Here is a 15,588-nt window from a genome sequence, read left to right on the forward strand (position 1 = left end):
ATTGACATTTTCACTGTTGCTTTGTGTGCTCAACAGGATGATATGTTCAAAAACATAAGTTCAAGGCAGTTTTTTTTCTTTTTTTTTATTGGATGTTTTATTTACATTTCCTATGTTGTCCCCTTACCCCATCCCCCACCCACCCCAGAACCCCCAATCCCCTCACCCCTCCTCCTTCTTCTCTGTGGATATAACCTCTATCTACTCCCCCCCACTCCCACCTCCCCACCCTCAAAATTCCCACCCCCTGGGGCATCCAGCCTTCATGAGGTCAAGGTTCTCTTCTTCCACCTATGCTCAGCCGGGCCCTCCACTCTTACATATTGAGCTGAAGCCCTGGATCCCCCCCCTAAGTGCTCCCAGGCTGGTGGTTTAGACCCTGGGAGCTGTGGTTGGTTGGTATTATTGTTCTCCTCATGGTGCCGCAAATCCTTTCAGCTCCTTCAGTCTTCACTCTAACTCCTTTATTGAGAAACCCATGATCAGTTCAATGGCTAATTGTGACCATCTGCCTCTGAATATGTCAGACTCTTGAAGACCTCTGAGGAGACATCCATATCAGGCTCTTATCAGCATGCACTTCCTGACTTCCACATCAGCATCTACCTTCGGTGACTGCACATGGGATGGATACTCAGGTGGAAAGGTCTTCAGACGGCCCCTCCTTCAGTTTTTGTCCCTCGCTTTGTCTCCATATTTGCTCCCTTGAGTATTTTGTTGCTCCTTCTAAGAAGGACCGAATCACCCCCACATGGTCTTCCTTCTTTATGGGCTTCATGTGGCCTGTGAGTTGCATCTTGGGCATTTCAAGGTTCTGGGCTAATATCCAACAATCAGTGAGTGAATACCATGTGTGTTCTTTTGTGATTGGCTTACCTCACTCAGGATGATAATTTCTAGTTCCATCCATTTACCAAGGAACCGAAGGCAGTTTTGATGGAGAAAACTTTTATGCCCGCTACTTTTTTATTTATCTTTGCTATAGGCCATAGGCTAGGGACATCTTGGAATAGGAAACCTCAGTTGAGAAAATGCCTTCCTAAAACTGGACTGTGGAACATTTTTTGATTGACAGTTGGTGGGCTAGCCCACTGTGAGGTAATGCCATTCATAGGCAGGTGATCCTGAGTCCTATAACAGATAGGGTAAGCAAGCTATGGAAGCAAGTTATTAAGCAGTGTCACTTCAGGGCCTCTGCCAGGTTAATAATGGATCTCCTGTCCTGACTTCTTTTAATGATGGATTGTACAGTAAAAATGCAAGCTGAAGTAATTCTTTCCTTCTCAAGTAGCCTTTGGTCATGATGTTCTACCATACCAATAGAAACCTTAGGTAAACCACAACACAGAAGTAGATAGCACTACTCCCAAAAAACTACATATGATTGCCAATTGTATAATATCTTATGACTTGTGGTTACATATACAATAAAGGGCACTACTGCTTAATTGACAACTAAGATTAGACAGTGATATCGTATGGCTAAAATCACCAGGCACTTTAATCACTGGACAGAGAGAGATCAATCTGGAACTGAGCTAGAAGATTTTATTCTTCTTGCTAACTTTTGTGACGCTAGACCATATCATGTAGGATACAGGTAGAGAAATGTTTTCAACTGTCTTATCCATCTTTGAACCCCAGAAGCTGCCAGGCACATGTGCTCATTTTCCCAATAGTAGCATGACTGTTCTAGGAATAACCTTTCATTGCATTTTTGAGGTTTACTCAACAAGAGACAACTCTGCATGGTACTTATATAGAACCCTGATCAGAAGCCCATGGCAAGTGTGGCCCTTAAGCCTTTGCTGGAGATCTGCTAATTTTGTTTTGCTAATGAACATGGTGTCAAATTGCAGTTTTTAAAATACAGAGATTAGATTCTCCTAGAGTCAGACAGAATGTTTTACTTAGTAGTGAGTAGTAGAGTTAATGCAGAGACCAATAAAACTGGTCAACGTGGTGAAAACTGAGTGTTCATCTCTAAATGCAACATCTATATCACCCCTAAGTTTCAGAAAACATCATGGAAGAGAGTGAAGAATACATGTTAGAGCCAAAAGATAGAAGGAAATGATGTGAAGTGTATTCTTTGAGAAAGGACATAACCATTGCATTCATGAACTTATAGTAACTGTGGTAACCTACATGTGACCTGAAAAATATTGGCTTAACGTATTTTGACAGATATAACTATTCTTTCTGAAACTCTCATTTGCTTTAGGTTTACACAGATTTTTTTTATCCCCTCACTTTCACTCTATTTGTACGCTTAACATTAAAGTGAGTCTCATGTAGACAGAATATTTATGCATTTTGTTTTGTTTCATTGAGTCATCTTAAGTCTCTTGAATAAGGACTAATTGACTATTTTCCTATATGGTCACTGATAGTTGAAGATTTATTAATACTATTTTGCTACTTTATTTTGTTGTTTTATGACTCTCATTTTCTCCATTTGCTATCTTTTCTTTCTTTTTTTAAAAAGATTTATTTTTTATTTATATGAGTACACACTGCAGCTATCTTCAGGCACATACTAGAAGAGTGCACTGAATCACATTACTGATGGTTCTGAGCCACCATGTGGTTGCTGGGAATTGAACTCAGGACTTCTGGCAGAGCAGTCAGTGCTCTTAACCACTGAGCCATCTGTCCAGCCCCTTGTTATCTTTTCTTGAGGATGGATATGTAATTCTAATATTTTAGTTTTTAAGGATTATTCCATTTGAATCTCTTCCATTTTTGTTTTGGCAGTTCATATAAACTTTCATTTTTAGATAGTATAAAAATGTCATACCAAGTTGGTCATCATAAGAAAATAACAACTTTGGTCTTATAACTATCTTATTCTTGTGATATCTCACGGTTAGATAATAGATAAAATGCTGAGATAGTAAAATGATTTAATTTTATAAGTTGAACTATTTCAAATTGCATGTGAGAAGTTACAGCAAGATTTTGGGAGCTAGGGGCCTAAGATTATGGTATCAGATGACATTCTTTGCTTTTAGAATGGTTCAAGTGAGTGCTTTGCTATTCAATCAGTTTCCGAGTTTTTAATCTATTAATCACCTGAAGTTAGTTCTGACACACAGCTGGGTAAGGCATGTCTGTTGGAGGATAAGGTCAAAGGTAGCCCAAAATAATGTAATTATCATCTGGGCTTGTAAATTTCGAACCTTGCCTGTCGGTGCAGTTTCATTAGGCAATCAAACTTTAAGAACATAGTTTTCCTCCAAGATTTATTTTTCACCGTGACGTATGTTTAAAAAAAATTATTTCTGCAACCTCATAGGAAAAACAACAATATCAACTAACCAGAGCTCCCAGAGCTCCCAGGGACTAAACCACCAACCAAAGAGTATACATGGAGAGACCCATGGCTCCAGCTGCATATGTAGCAGTTGTCGGGCATCAATGGGAGGGGAGGCCCTTGTTACTATAAGGGCTCTATTTGCCAGTGTATAGGGGAATGCCAGGATGAGGAGCCAGGAGTGGGTGGGTGGGTGGGTAAGTGGGTAAAAACCCTCAAAGAAGCAGGAGGAGGGAGAATGGGATGGGGGACTCCGGGGCGTGGCGGGGTGGAGGGGAAGGGGAAGGAAGGGAACCGGAAAAGGGTATAACATTTGAAATGTAAATAAAGAAAATATCTAATTAAAAAAAAAGAATTATTTCAGTCATTGGTCCTTGGTATTTATACATGAATTATCACATGAACGTCTGAGAACCACAGAGTCTAAGTCTATGACACTACGAGTAAATCTATATCATTTATCGATAAAAGCACACTTCAGTGTGATGTGTTTTATAAAACCAAATATTTGTTTTGTAGAACGTGGTATGGTACGGTGGGAGGGAGTACTTCAGCAAGCTCATGATGAGGCATCACCCTGCCCCCCTCAGGTACTAGCCAAGGACAAGTCTAGTATAAAATACAGCTTTTAAGGGGACATTGGAAGGAGGAGTTGAGAAGGGAAGACTTGGAGGGGAGGCTCCTACCTGCCTGTTGGTAGGTTAAATGTTGGGCGGAGCCTGGAAGGCGTGTTAATATGCTAACAAGAGCTACCGCAAAGAAGATGCCCACTCAACTGATAAAAATGTTTAAAATATGGAAAATTTGGAAAGTTATTGATATGATAGCCTAATAACAGTAATTTGGGGCTACCTTTAGCTACCCAAAGAGCCATCACTTTCCCACCTTTGTATCAGACCTAACCCCCTGACAAACACAGAAAACTCCTGGAATTCATTAACATAACAAAGCTCTACTCTCTACTAATGGCTAAAAGTGCTATCAGTTAGCATGTGAGGCCTGTAGTTCAGATTCCAGTGCCTGCTGTTTATAACCCACTTACTGTTTCTACCAGTGTGCTTTTAAAATGCCTTGATTTATAACTTTGTTGTGCTACCAGGAAAACTCCATGAAACTACTTCCACATGAGAGAATTGTATTTAGTGAGACTCAAATCTTTGTTTCCAGGTCGAGATCACTCACACTTATCCAGAATAAATTACCTCTTATTCCCTTAATGAACTCATATTTCACAACACAAAACATCCTAGATAAGTCACTAAGTACAAGATATTTATTAACTGGATTCTGTGCCAATAATGTCAAATTATTTTAATGTTGTATGTTTTCTATCACTTGACTTGTTTCCGTTTATTTTTGTTTTTTACTGTTTTTATGTTCCTGTCTTATGGTCTCACTGTCCCGTCTAGGCTATCCTGTGAGTGATTATGCTGGTCATGCTTGCTGGATACTCACAATCTTCTATCACCTCTTGACTGTTTGCATTACAATATTGGGCTGCTTGATGGAATTTTAATATATTTTATCCAGTATTCTCAAATGTTGTGAGGAGAGAGTGGGTATGTGCAACCCCTAAAATATACTCAGACAACACGAGGGTGAAGTATTTTAGCACACAGGCACAGATCACAGAAGTATCAAGGTATAGGGGTAGAGTAACTGTTAGATCAGGATTTATTGAGGCATTTTGGAAATAAAAGAAACAAATATACCTGGAAGCAGAATTTTTCCTGGAAGCAGAATTATTCCTATAATTGGTACACCTTCAGAGCTGTGGTCTATGTGTGAGAGACTGTGGGCACATGGCATGTGGGGGTGGGGAGTGGAGGGAGGGGTTGAAGATTTTATGCAGTGAAAAGCAGTTGTGATGGAAAATTCCACGTGTAGTCTAGTTCCCCAGCAGTGTCAAAGTGATAGATACAAAAGGCAGGAAGCTTCCTGCATCTAAAAACCCACAGGTATCACTACTGAAGTCAACTGTCCCAGTCTACCTGAGGCTTTTGGTCATTAGCCATTCAGGAACAGTATCCTAGGTGTTTTTCCTATGCATTCCAGGAGATGTTAGAAGAATGCATTCTAACCTCTCCATCCAAATACTACTTATATGAGAGGGCTAGAGAAGGCAGCTCAACCTTTCAAAATTTTTCTAACCTATATGCATACATCCACAGAGCAGTAACAAACAAAAAAAGGAAACAAGCAAAAACTGTTTAAACCTATTTGTAAGAAATACCTGTAAGAATACAGGGTGTGTTATGACACACCCCGTCGAAATCTTTACATCTAGTTTTTAAAAAAGCCTTGGTGGGAAATTAACATTAAAAACATGATGACAAACTGAGAAATAACCACAACAATAGTTTTCCCTGAAGAGAAGGTAGTTGGAATCTGGGAGTAGTTCAGCATTAACTCAAACATGGAACACCAACAATCCCCAAAGAATAGGGTATTCTTGAATGAAATACTGAGTCACCAAGGAAGTATAGAAGTATAAGCATCTAAAGGGTATCTTCTCATCTCCTTTTTATATTGGGTATGTTTCCAGGGAAGAAGCTAAAGAAGATCCTGTTTTGCTTATGATGTTTAATATGAGATTAAACTCACATAAAATGCCTACTGTCTCTTTTGAGGAAGCACATATGATCCAAATGAATGCTGTTTTTCTTTAGAGAATGATGAATATAACCATTAAACATAAACAGTGATTCAAAAGGATGCCCAGGGCACACAAAAAAGTAAATTCATGCAAGATCCTTTCAGAATGCAAGGCCCTAGTGCTTTGCAGCCTGGTGCTATCTTTCCAGAGTAAGAGGAAAAAATACCAATGAAAAGGACCAACAAGATTTCTCTCTTAAATAGGGTAAGTTCTAAATCTATTCATACTAGCCGCTTAGATTTTCTTGGACACCTTTACTGAGAAAGAAATACTGTGTAGAAGGGTTTAAGATGTGTAGTACTTCTTTTGACCTCGTATCCTTTGTGAAATGACCCAGCATTGAGGCTTATTCACATTTGCCTCTCCTCTATGTTAACACACACTTGTGTGTTTGTGTAAATATACCTATAATAAGGTAATTTCAGGTGGACTCTATTACCAATTCACCATTAATTGATGTTAACACATTGAATCATAGATTTTCAAACTCCTTTTACTTTGCAAGATTGGATTTTCTTCCCCTTGGGTCATTTTCTCTTCCATTAGCTCTGGTAATCAACATTATTCTGTCTGTTTAGGTGAGTATAATTGTTATTTGACTTCATATAGATGACACAATGTTTCTTCTAAAGTTTGCTTTGTTTGTTTTTCGTTTTCATAGTGACTTTGTTGTCAATGTCCAAAAATCCATAACATTACAAGCAAGTCTAAGGTTCAAGAGAACTACACCCAAAAAATATCCTAGATGTAGAAATGGAGAAATGTCAGAATCACTATAAATGTAAACTGCAGTGTCTTATTCAATAAGTTGCATTTCCATAAAAGAGGTCAATTTCTTTAGATTTATGATATTTTTTAAAACTGGATATATATTTTTTTTTCTCCAATTAAAAAGTTGGTTTCTTTTACTTGATATTGGAAATACTGCTAATGATTCTAAGTATGCTGAAGAATAGTCTGGAGATAGGTCACCAGCAGATTGCTAAAAGTTTTCCCTGAATCAAGAACAGACAGAAATAATAAAGAAAGGTTGAGAAGACAGAAGAGAATTAGCTCCTGTGCATCCAATTTGCCCTTTGCCTTTGAATTTTCAATTAGTCCAGTTAGCAATATTAGGTCACTGGTCAAAGCTGTGGTATATTTGTGATGTTCTTTACTGTAATAAACCTATAAGAAAGCTAATTGAGGAAGACAATGTTGTTCTGTATCATGGTAGCATGAAAGGCAGGTTCAAGCAATTTGAAGCTATTTGTTTATTGACACTGAGACAAGAAACTGATTGTTTGAAAGAGCAGGTGTGTTTTTGAATTCTTCTTTTCCTGTAATTTCATTTATTTTTTCCATCTCCACAGATCCTCTGAGAGAAGAATGGCTTTTGAAAATGCTTCTATGGTAATTGAGTTCGTACTCTTGGGGATAACAGACCAACCTGACCTCAAAATACCATTGTTCCTACTCTTTTTGGTAGTATACATGATAACTGTGTTGGGGAATTTGACCTTGATCGTTCTAATTGTGCTAAATTCTCATCTCCACACACCCATGTACTTTCTCTTGTTTAACTTGTCTTGCACTGATCTCTGTTACTCTTCTGTGATTACACCTAAAATGCTGATGAACTTTATCCAAAAAAAGAATGTCATCTCTTACACAGGGTGTATGATCCAGTTATACTTCTTTTGTTTTTTTGTCATTTCGGAGTGTTATGTGCTGACTTCAATGGCCTATGACCGCTATGTGGCAATCTGCAATCCACTGTTGTATAATGTTACCTTGTCTTCTAAGGTATGTTTTTATCTGATGCTTGGTTCGTATTTCATGGGATTTTCTGGTGCCATGATCCACACTGGATGCATCCTGAGACTGACCTTCTGTGATGGAAACACCATCAACCATTATTTCTGTGACCTCCTCCCTCTGCTGCAGCTCTCCTGCACCAGCACCTATGTCAATGAGATAGAGCTTTTCATTGTAGCAGGAAAAGACATAATTGTGCCCACTGTGATCATCTTTATCTCTTATGGTTTCATCCTCTTCAACATCCTCAAAATAAAATCCACTGAAAGCAGATCCAAAGCCTTCAGCACCTGCAGTTCCCATATGCTTGCTGTTTCTCTGTTCTTTGGATCAGGTGCATTCATGTATCTCAAACCTACTTCAGCTCTATCTATCAATGAGGGAAAATTCTCTTCTCTTTTTTATACCATTGTGGTCCCCATGATGAACCCTTTAATTTACAGCTTGAGGAACAAAGATGTTAAAGTTGCCTTGAGAAAAACTTTGAGCAGGAGAATATTTTGATCAGAAACTGGCTATCTCTGAGCCTATACTTAAACAATAGAGAGATTTTCTGTGTTTGCTATATTTTTGACACTATTTCTGTTTTTAATTATTCTATTGTGATATATATTATATTTAAGTATGTTTTGTTTAGCATATTTTCATATTAACTTTTTTCTTCTCAATTTAAAGTATCTGCTTTTCAACACTTTTAAATAGATTTTTTTCTCACTATATATAAAATTGATGCTTTTATCATTTTACATCTTTTAGAATAGCATTAAATATTTCTTCTGTTTTGTTGTTCCTCATTGTAAACATTAGCACAGGAGATATTTAACAGTTTTTTCCATTTATTTGATTAAAGTAATATGAAGTTGTCTGTATGACTATGCAGATAACTGGCCACATTTGTCATCTGAAATCAAATCTCAAATCCTCTTTTTTTGTCTTTCTGTGTCTGCATTTTTGTTTTTGTAACCTTCACTGGACAACAATATATTACTCTCCAAAGCCAGTATTTAATAAGTATAGCTATGTCTGCGTTGACCACGGTCTTTGGCCCATACTGCAGATATAGGTATGGTGCATAGAACATTGTTTTGCTAGATGTCTAATATTTAACTTGTAAATACAAAGAAGTACATTTTATTGATAAAAAACACTATGACAAACACATAATATTAGAACTCTTGAGATTAGTAGTTTACATAGTAATACAGGATTCTATAAGTCCATGAACCTTAAGACTTGATCTCAAGCCTACCACACTTTTAAATATACCTTCCAACTAGAATGAAGTATGAAGACTTATTTCTAATGTGTGCTTTTTTTCTTTGCTGATGATCTATAAACTCAGCATTGTGTGTGTGTGTGTGTGTGTGTGTATTTGTGTGTGTGTGTGTGTGTGAATTTGTGTGTGTGTGTGTGTGTGTGTATGTGTTTGTGTGTGGGGCATATTTATTCAGTAAAACTGTTTGCTGTCTCCTTTTATTTCTTAATAGCAGATGTATGCCTCACTGGTGAAGTTAAAGATGATTGATTTGATATGATACCTGAATTCTTTGGACCAAAGGCCTCAAAAACATTTTAAGAGTCATTTAGATAAGGTCTTGGGAAGGCATAGAAGCTAAAGATAGCAGATCTAAGATACGCATTCAAGGAATATGAAATCTCTATATGTAAAATGGGAAATAAAAATTACACTGAAATTTCATCAGATTTTGTGTCACTTTTTCGATTGGGTTTTATACCTCTGATTATTTTAAACCTCAACTATTCATAAAACATTGAACATTATCCATGATGAATGGATGTTTGATGACTAAATATGGTTGTCAACTTGACACATATCGGAAGAAGGAATCTACTCTGAGAAACTGCTTATATCAAATTGACCTGTGGGCACTTTTTTTTTCCTGTGTGGTATGTTCTTGATTGTTCATTAACATGGGAGGGCCCAGTCCACTGTAGATGATGCCACCCCTAGGCAGGCCTCAGGAAATATAAGAAAGTGAGCCTGAAGAAGAACAGCATTTCTCCACAGTCTCTGCTACAAGGTTACTGCCTTGAGTTCCTGGCCTGACTTCCTTCAGTGATAGATTAGGGCCCAAGGACTTGTAAGACAAAATATGACTTTCTACTCCAAGATGATTTTGTTCATGGTCTTTTATCATAGCAACTGTAAGTAAAATAGGATAGAAGACTAACAGAATTTTAGAAAACTATTGAAAATGTGAAGATTATTGTGGTAAAGAACCACCTTAATAGACAAAATAAGTTGTAATTGAAGCTTGCCTTAGGGAAATAGAACTTAAAAAAAAAATGAATGGAAAACTCTTACTCTCTTCTAGGGAAATATTCCAAAATAAAACGGAGTTCTCTGGGATATCCTTGACTTGACTTATTAAATACTAAAGAAAGTTTAATTTCAAAGTGTAGGAGGAACAAGATAAAACTAAATCATCCCTGTGTTTCTTGATTTTTTCATCACTTTCATATAGAATAAAAAGACTTTAAAACTTTACTGAGATGAGAAAGTAAAGAAAATTTGAAAAGTATATTTAGTGAATAACTCCTACTGTGAAAAAGCCCTTCTGAGAGGATGATGAAAATTAGGAAGGAGAGAGAGAGGTACATATTAAGACCAGGAATTTGAAAGCAGGTCCCTGAGATGATGTCTTCTGATTCGTTTTCTTTTATGTTGATTTATTTTATTACTTTTATTTTGTTACAGTCCAGCTGATGTCCTACTTCTGATCCCATCTCCCACAGTTCCTTATCCCATTCTGTCTCTCTCTGTCTCCAAAAGAATGCCTCCACCACCAGGCTTCCCCCTTCCCTGGGGCCTCAAGTCTTGTGGGTTAGGTCCCTTTTCTCTGACTAGGACAAGACCAGGCAGTCCTCTGCTATATGTTTGCCAAGGGCCTTGGAACAGCACCTCTATGGTGCCTGGTTGGTGGCTCAGTGTCTGAGAGATCTCAGGGGTCCAGGTTAGTTGGGACTGCTGGTCGTCCTAAGGGGTTGCCCTCTTCCTCAGCTTCATCCAGCCTTTACCTAATTCAATCAGAGAGGTTCCCCGACTTCAGTTCAATGGTTAGGTGTAAATATCTGTGTCTGTCTCAGTCAGCTACTTGTTGGGCCTCTCAGAAGAGAGGCATGCTAGGCTCTCCTGCCTGTAAACACATCACATCATCAGTAATAGTATCAGGCCTTGCAACCTCCCCTACAGAACTCAAGAAAGTTAATAATTGGAAAGATCCAAGAGAGGATGCTTCAATCCCGCTTGGGAGGGAGAAGAAAATAATCATTGGAAGCAGAGGGATGGAGGGACTTGGGTGGGAGATGGAAGAGGGAAGGGAAAAGGAAAAGGGGAACACTGCCAGGAGCCATAATAGGGCAAACTAATAACTAGCAAGCAGGTGACTGTCCTGAGATTGCCTACCTCGGATTATTATATAATCCGAGACAGTTTTGTTCTTAACAATCAAAGCTGTAAGGGATTCATTTTAGGAAAGATTCCTGCTATTAATATGTTTTTCCTCTTATTATTAAACATATACAACAATCACTAAGTAATAGCACACCCCTTTGGAGCAGATCTCTGTAGATCAACAAAGACGTACTCTCTAGTAGTGATGCTATATAAACAAATAGATGACTTTTTAAGTCTTAATGGTGATCCAATAAGAATTCGTTAAATTATATCAGTGATTATTAATCTCTTTTATAGTGGGACTGCTGTTAGGTCCTTTTCTGATAGTCAAAACTGTATTGAGAACTCTGCCAGTCTCCCAAGTGTCACCAATTAATTGCTCTTAGATACTAACCAGACTTTCTTATACTCAGAGCACATTACAAGATGTTATAAGACAATTAACCAAAGATCATAAAAAGGGAACTAAGAATTTATCATAGGTGCTAGGATAGAAGATAAAATATTGACTGTGATTAGCTATACAAAACTTCACTAATAACTTAGTTACAGTTTTAAACCTTCAGTTAACCTGAGGTTCTGTGACAGGTGATGGATGTTTAGCCAGATAATTACTCCTAAGGGATATACATGTAAAGTTTCTCTTGCAAACTTCTATTTCAATTTTTTTTTCTTTTTTTTTCCTTTTTTTTTCTATTTCAATTTATGATTTGATTTTTCGTGTGAACTTGTGATGAATTTTGTAACGTGATTATGTATTCTGAAAGTTGCATATGTACTGAGGACAAAGAGAGGAGAAGCAGATTGAATAGAATTTTTCCTTTTCCCCCTGCCTAAAAGAAATTTTTACCTTAGAAGGATTTTTCCCTCAATAATACTTTTTTCCCTTTCTCCACTTAGGATCTTTCCACTTTCCCCTTAGCTTGCTTGCTTGCTTTCTTTCTTTCTTTCTTTCTTTCTTTCTTTCTTTCTTTCTTTCTTTCTTTCTTTCTTCCTTCCTTCCTTCCTTCCTTCCTTCCTTCCTCCCTCCCTCCCTTCCTTCCTTTCTTCCTTTCTTTTATTTATTTTTTAATTTTTAAAATTTTTTATTTATTTACATTTCAGATTACAAGCCTTTTCCCCATTTTCCTTCCTAGAAACCCACAAACACATCTCCCCTTCTCCATTTTGCTTTTATACCATTTTAATTACTTACAAGTATTAAGATCAGTTCTAGGTTGAGGAACTAGCAATAAAATAGATGCAAATAGTCAAGGAACAAGCACGACAAAAAAACACAGATAGTCAAAGAACAAGTAAGGCAATAAACAAAGTTCCGTGAACACTCCCGTGGTCATTGTTCCTAAGGGCTTATCAGGATGACCAAAATATTCGAGTCTACCTCTCTGTCCTAGCCAAAAAGTCATTTTCATGTCTGAAGCTTACTTCCTTGTTTTAGCCTAAGATTTGGATTCCTGCCTGAAATTATTTCTTTGTTCTAGCCTAATGTCAAATTTCTGCCTGAAGCCCATTACCTTGTCCTTGGCCAGTGTCATATTCCTGCCAAGCAGCCCATTTCCTTGTCCTTGGCCCATGTCAGATTCTTGCCAGGCAGCCCCAAAGGCTCTCTGCCTCTCACCCTTTTTTATTTCATAAACAAGACTGAGCCTGTCTTAGGTCTTTCTGACAAGAATGCTTTCCTTACCTGACATGGAATATGCATTATCAAAGGCAATACACTTCTATCTTAAGTTGGTAAGGCTCTGTGCATGATTTTACCTGTCCTTGGCTTGCCAGTCTGTTAATTTAATAACTCTGTCCGGGGGTCCATTTTCAGTTTCAAGTCATGTACTTTGGCTGCCAACATGTTGATGTTGTTAAAGACAAGCTTTAACGTGATGGGCAGGAATCAAAATATTCCCAGGACAAAAAGGGCTAGCATGATCAAGCCACATATGCCATTCTTGAAGCTTGAACAAAATAGAAGTACTGACCTCAGGCCATGGGTAGGAAACATTTTACTACTTAGTAATGAAAGCTGTAATCACTTCTCTAAGTGTCTTCCTGTGACTTCCAACTAGCAGGCTCAATTTTAAAGTCAAGCAGGTCCTGCTGAGATAGAATAAAGGCCAAATTGCTTAATCCTTCTGTTAGGCTACAGGTGTTAATCACCTAAACCAGAAGTCTTTTACCCTCAGAAAGAGCAAGAAAGTTTTTAAGACTTTTTAGAAGTTATCATCAGCATTTCAGTATAGGTTAGAGAGCTATAAAGCCCTGAGATTCCCCCCCCCCCCGACTTTAAAGTCATCACTACAGTCCTATTCTGTGCCCCTGCCACTACCCACTCCAGGCTGGGATCGATCAGGTATGGGTATCAGGGGTGTGGGAGTCAGGAGAAAAGTCATGATGGGCAGCAGGATGAATGGAAATATACAACCTCTGAGTAGGAAGAGAGGGGGACCCTCTAGAAGTTCCAGAGACCTGGGAGGTGAGAGACTCTCAGGACTCAAAGAGAGGGACCTTAGGTGAATTGCACAAAAGTGGGGAGAAGGAACTCATAGAGTTTACCTCCAGTAAAAGACAGGGCATCAAGAGGAGGAATGGGGTTGCCATCCCACAGTCAAAAATTCTGACCTAGAATTATTCCCATATAAAAAGATCTGCAGGGACAAAAATGGAGAAGAGAAGGTCCAGTGTTTTTTGATTCTTAGGAGACATTGCAAGGAGAAGTGACAAGAAGATATGGAGAGGCCATAAAGGAAGCAAGAGATAGCAATTCTATAGGTACTCAGTCAGTGAGAACTTCAGACAAGTGTCCTTCTATTCTGAATAGATAAAACTGTTGTTACTCTTGCTTTCTGTAGGGCCTGTCTGTCTTTCCTAGACTTCAGTTATGTGTGTCAGGCAATGAGCACAGGCATTCATTGGACAACCACCAATACCCCTGCTACAGTGCTTTTTTCTTTTCATGAGCAAACAATAGTAAATGTCAGAACTTATATTCTTTTCATCTTTCATCTTTTCATCACCATGTCCACAGTTTAATATTTTCTAGGATAATTGTAGTAGCATTTATTATTTTTGCAGTGTTTTCCAGTTTTCATTCAGAATTATCATATATAAAAATAAACATGAATGGGTGTGTTGTCTTAATTGCTGAATGTGTATGCACATCACGGTTAAACTCATGATTTAGGGTTTGACAGGACTTGATGCCCATTTATAAACTACATTATCAATAAAAAATAGCTATCAGAATTGAGGGAACAGTCTTATCTTCTTTTTCCTTTTAAATACAACAGACTTTTCTTTAAATTGTTTGAAACTAAAGATGTGCCAAGTAAAAAAATATCTGTAATATTTGGAACTCTGCACACTTATCAGGACTGTGTCCATTCCTAATGATTTTCATGACAACTCAGAACTAACAAAAGATGGTTAAACTAGATTACTAATCTTTCAGTTGAAGACTTACAAGACACAATTAAGTCTGTTTCATCTTTGAAAAAGATCAGTTTCCTAAGTAATTTATTTCAATATTTTATTCTCTTTTGTAAAATTTGTTTATAATAGTGAAAACATGCTTTGTTAAATTTAAGAGAAGCAATATTTGAAAGATTGAAACCAATTTTTTTATTAAGTATCATAACCTCTTTTTATATATTTGGATTTTTCCAAAATTAAAATACTCCTGCTGGGTATTTCCATACATGTTTTAGCAAGTGAGTGAATTTTATTGCTTGTGTTTCAAAGGATATACAAGTAATTTGAAAGAATGTGTAATTGTATTGATGTTGTCACAGCTGACAATTACACTGTTACTGGCAAATTCTTGTGTGCATGTATTCTGAAAAGATATTTATACTCTGATAGGTACATTTATAAATTTCATCTATAACAAAAAATATTCTTCTATCCTCCCTCTCCCCCTGCCATGATAATTTCAGATAATTTCATTCCTCCTTCTAAGTGGCTTTGAAGCATCCATACTTTGGTCTTCCTTCTTTTTAAGTTTCCTACATTTTGGGTATTTTGAGCTTTTAGGCTAATATCCAGTTATCAGTGGGTACATACCTTTTGGGTCTGGGTTACCTCACTCACAATGATGTTTTCTTGTTCCATCCACTTGCCTAAAACGCTGGTGAAGTTGTCTTTTTTAGTAACTGAGTAGTATTCCAGTTGTGTAAATGTATCACATTTTCTGTATCCGTTCTTTGGTTGAGGGACATCTGGGTTGTTTCCAGCTTCTGGCTAATATAAATAAGGCTGCCGTGAACATAGTGGAGCATGTGTCCTTGTTTCGTGTTGGACCATTTTTTTTGGTATATACCTAGGAGTGGTATCGCTGAGTATTCAGGCAAAGAGCTATTCCCAATTTTCTGAGGAACTGCCAGATAGATTTACAATATGGTCGCACAAGCT

General features: G+C 37.6%; 1 protein-coding gene across 2 annotated transcripts; it reads left to right on the forward strand.

The window, feature by feature from the left end:
• The first annotated feature begins 7,334 nt into the window (after positions 1-7,334).
• LOC114611124 (olfactory receptor 145-like) lies at positions 7,335-10,169 on the forward strand. 2 transcript variants are annotated; one of them, XM_028755771.1, is made up of 2 exons: positions 7,341-8,253; positions 10,156-10,169. In XM_028755771.1, the coding sequence occupies exons 1-2, from the start codon at positions 7,341-7,343 to the stop codon at positions 10,167-10,169; spliced, it is 927 nt and encodes a 308-aa protein (XP_028611604.1). The 2 variants fall into 2 exon arrangements, with proteins under 2 accessions (XP_028611605.1, XP_028611604.1); XM_028755772.1 differs by lacking the exon at positions 10,156-10,169 and having other exon boundaries at positions 7,335-8,273.
• The last annotated feature ends 5,419 nt before the right edge of the window (positions 10,170-15,588 follow it).

The sequence above is a fragment of the Grammomys surdaster genome, unplaced genomic scaffold, assembly GCF_004785775.1.
Source record: "Grammomys surdaster isolate TR1022 unplaced genomic scaffold, NIH_TR_1.0 126086, whole genome shotgun sequence".
Lineage (NCBI taxonomy): Eukaryota > Metazoa > Chordata > Mammalia > Rodentia > Muridae > Grammomys > Grammomys surdaster.

Bases quoted from the DNA above. Each gene is read 5' to 3' on its own strand.
- LOC114611124 (XM_028755772.1), top strand. From the start codon at position 7,341: ATGGCTTTTGAAAATGCTTCTATGGTAATTGAGTTCGTACTCTTGGGG.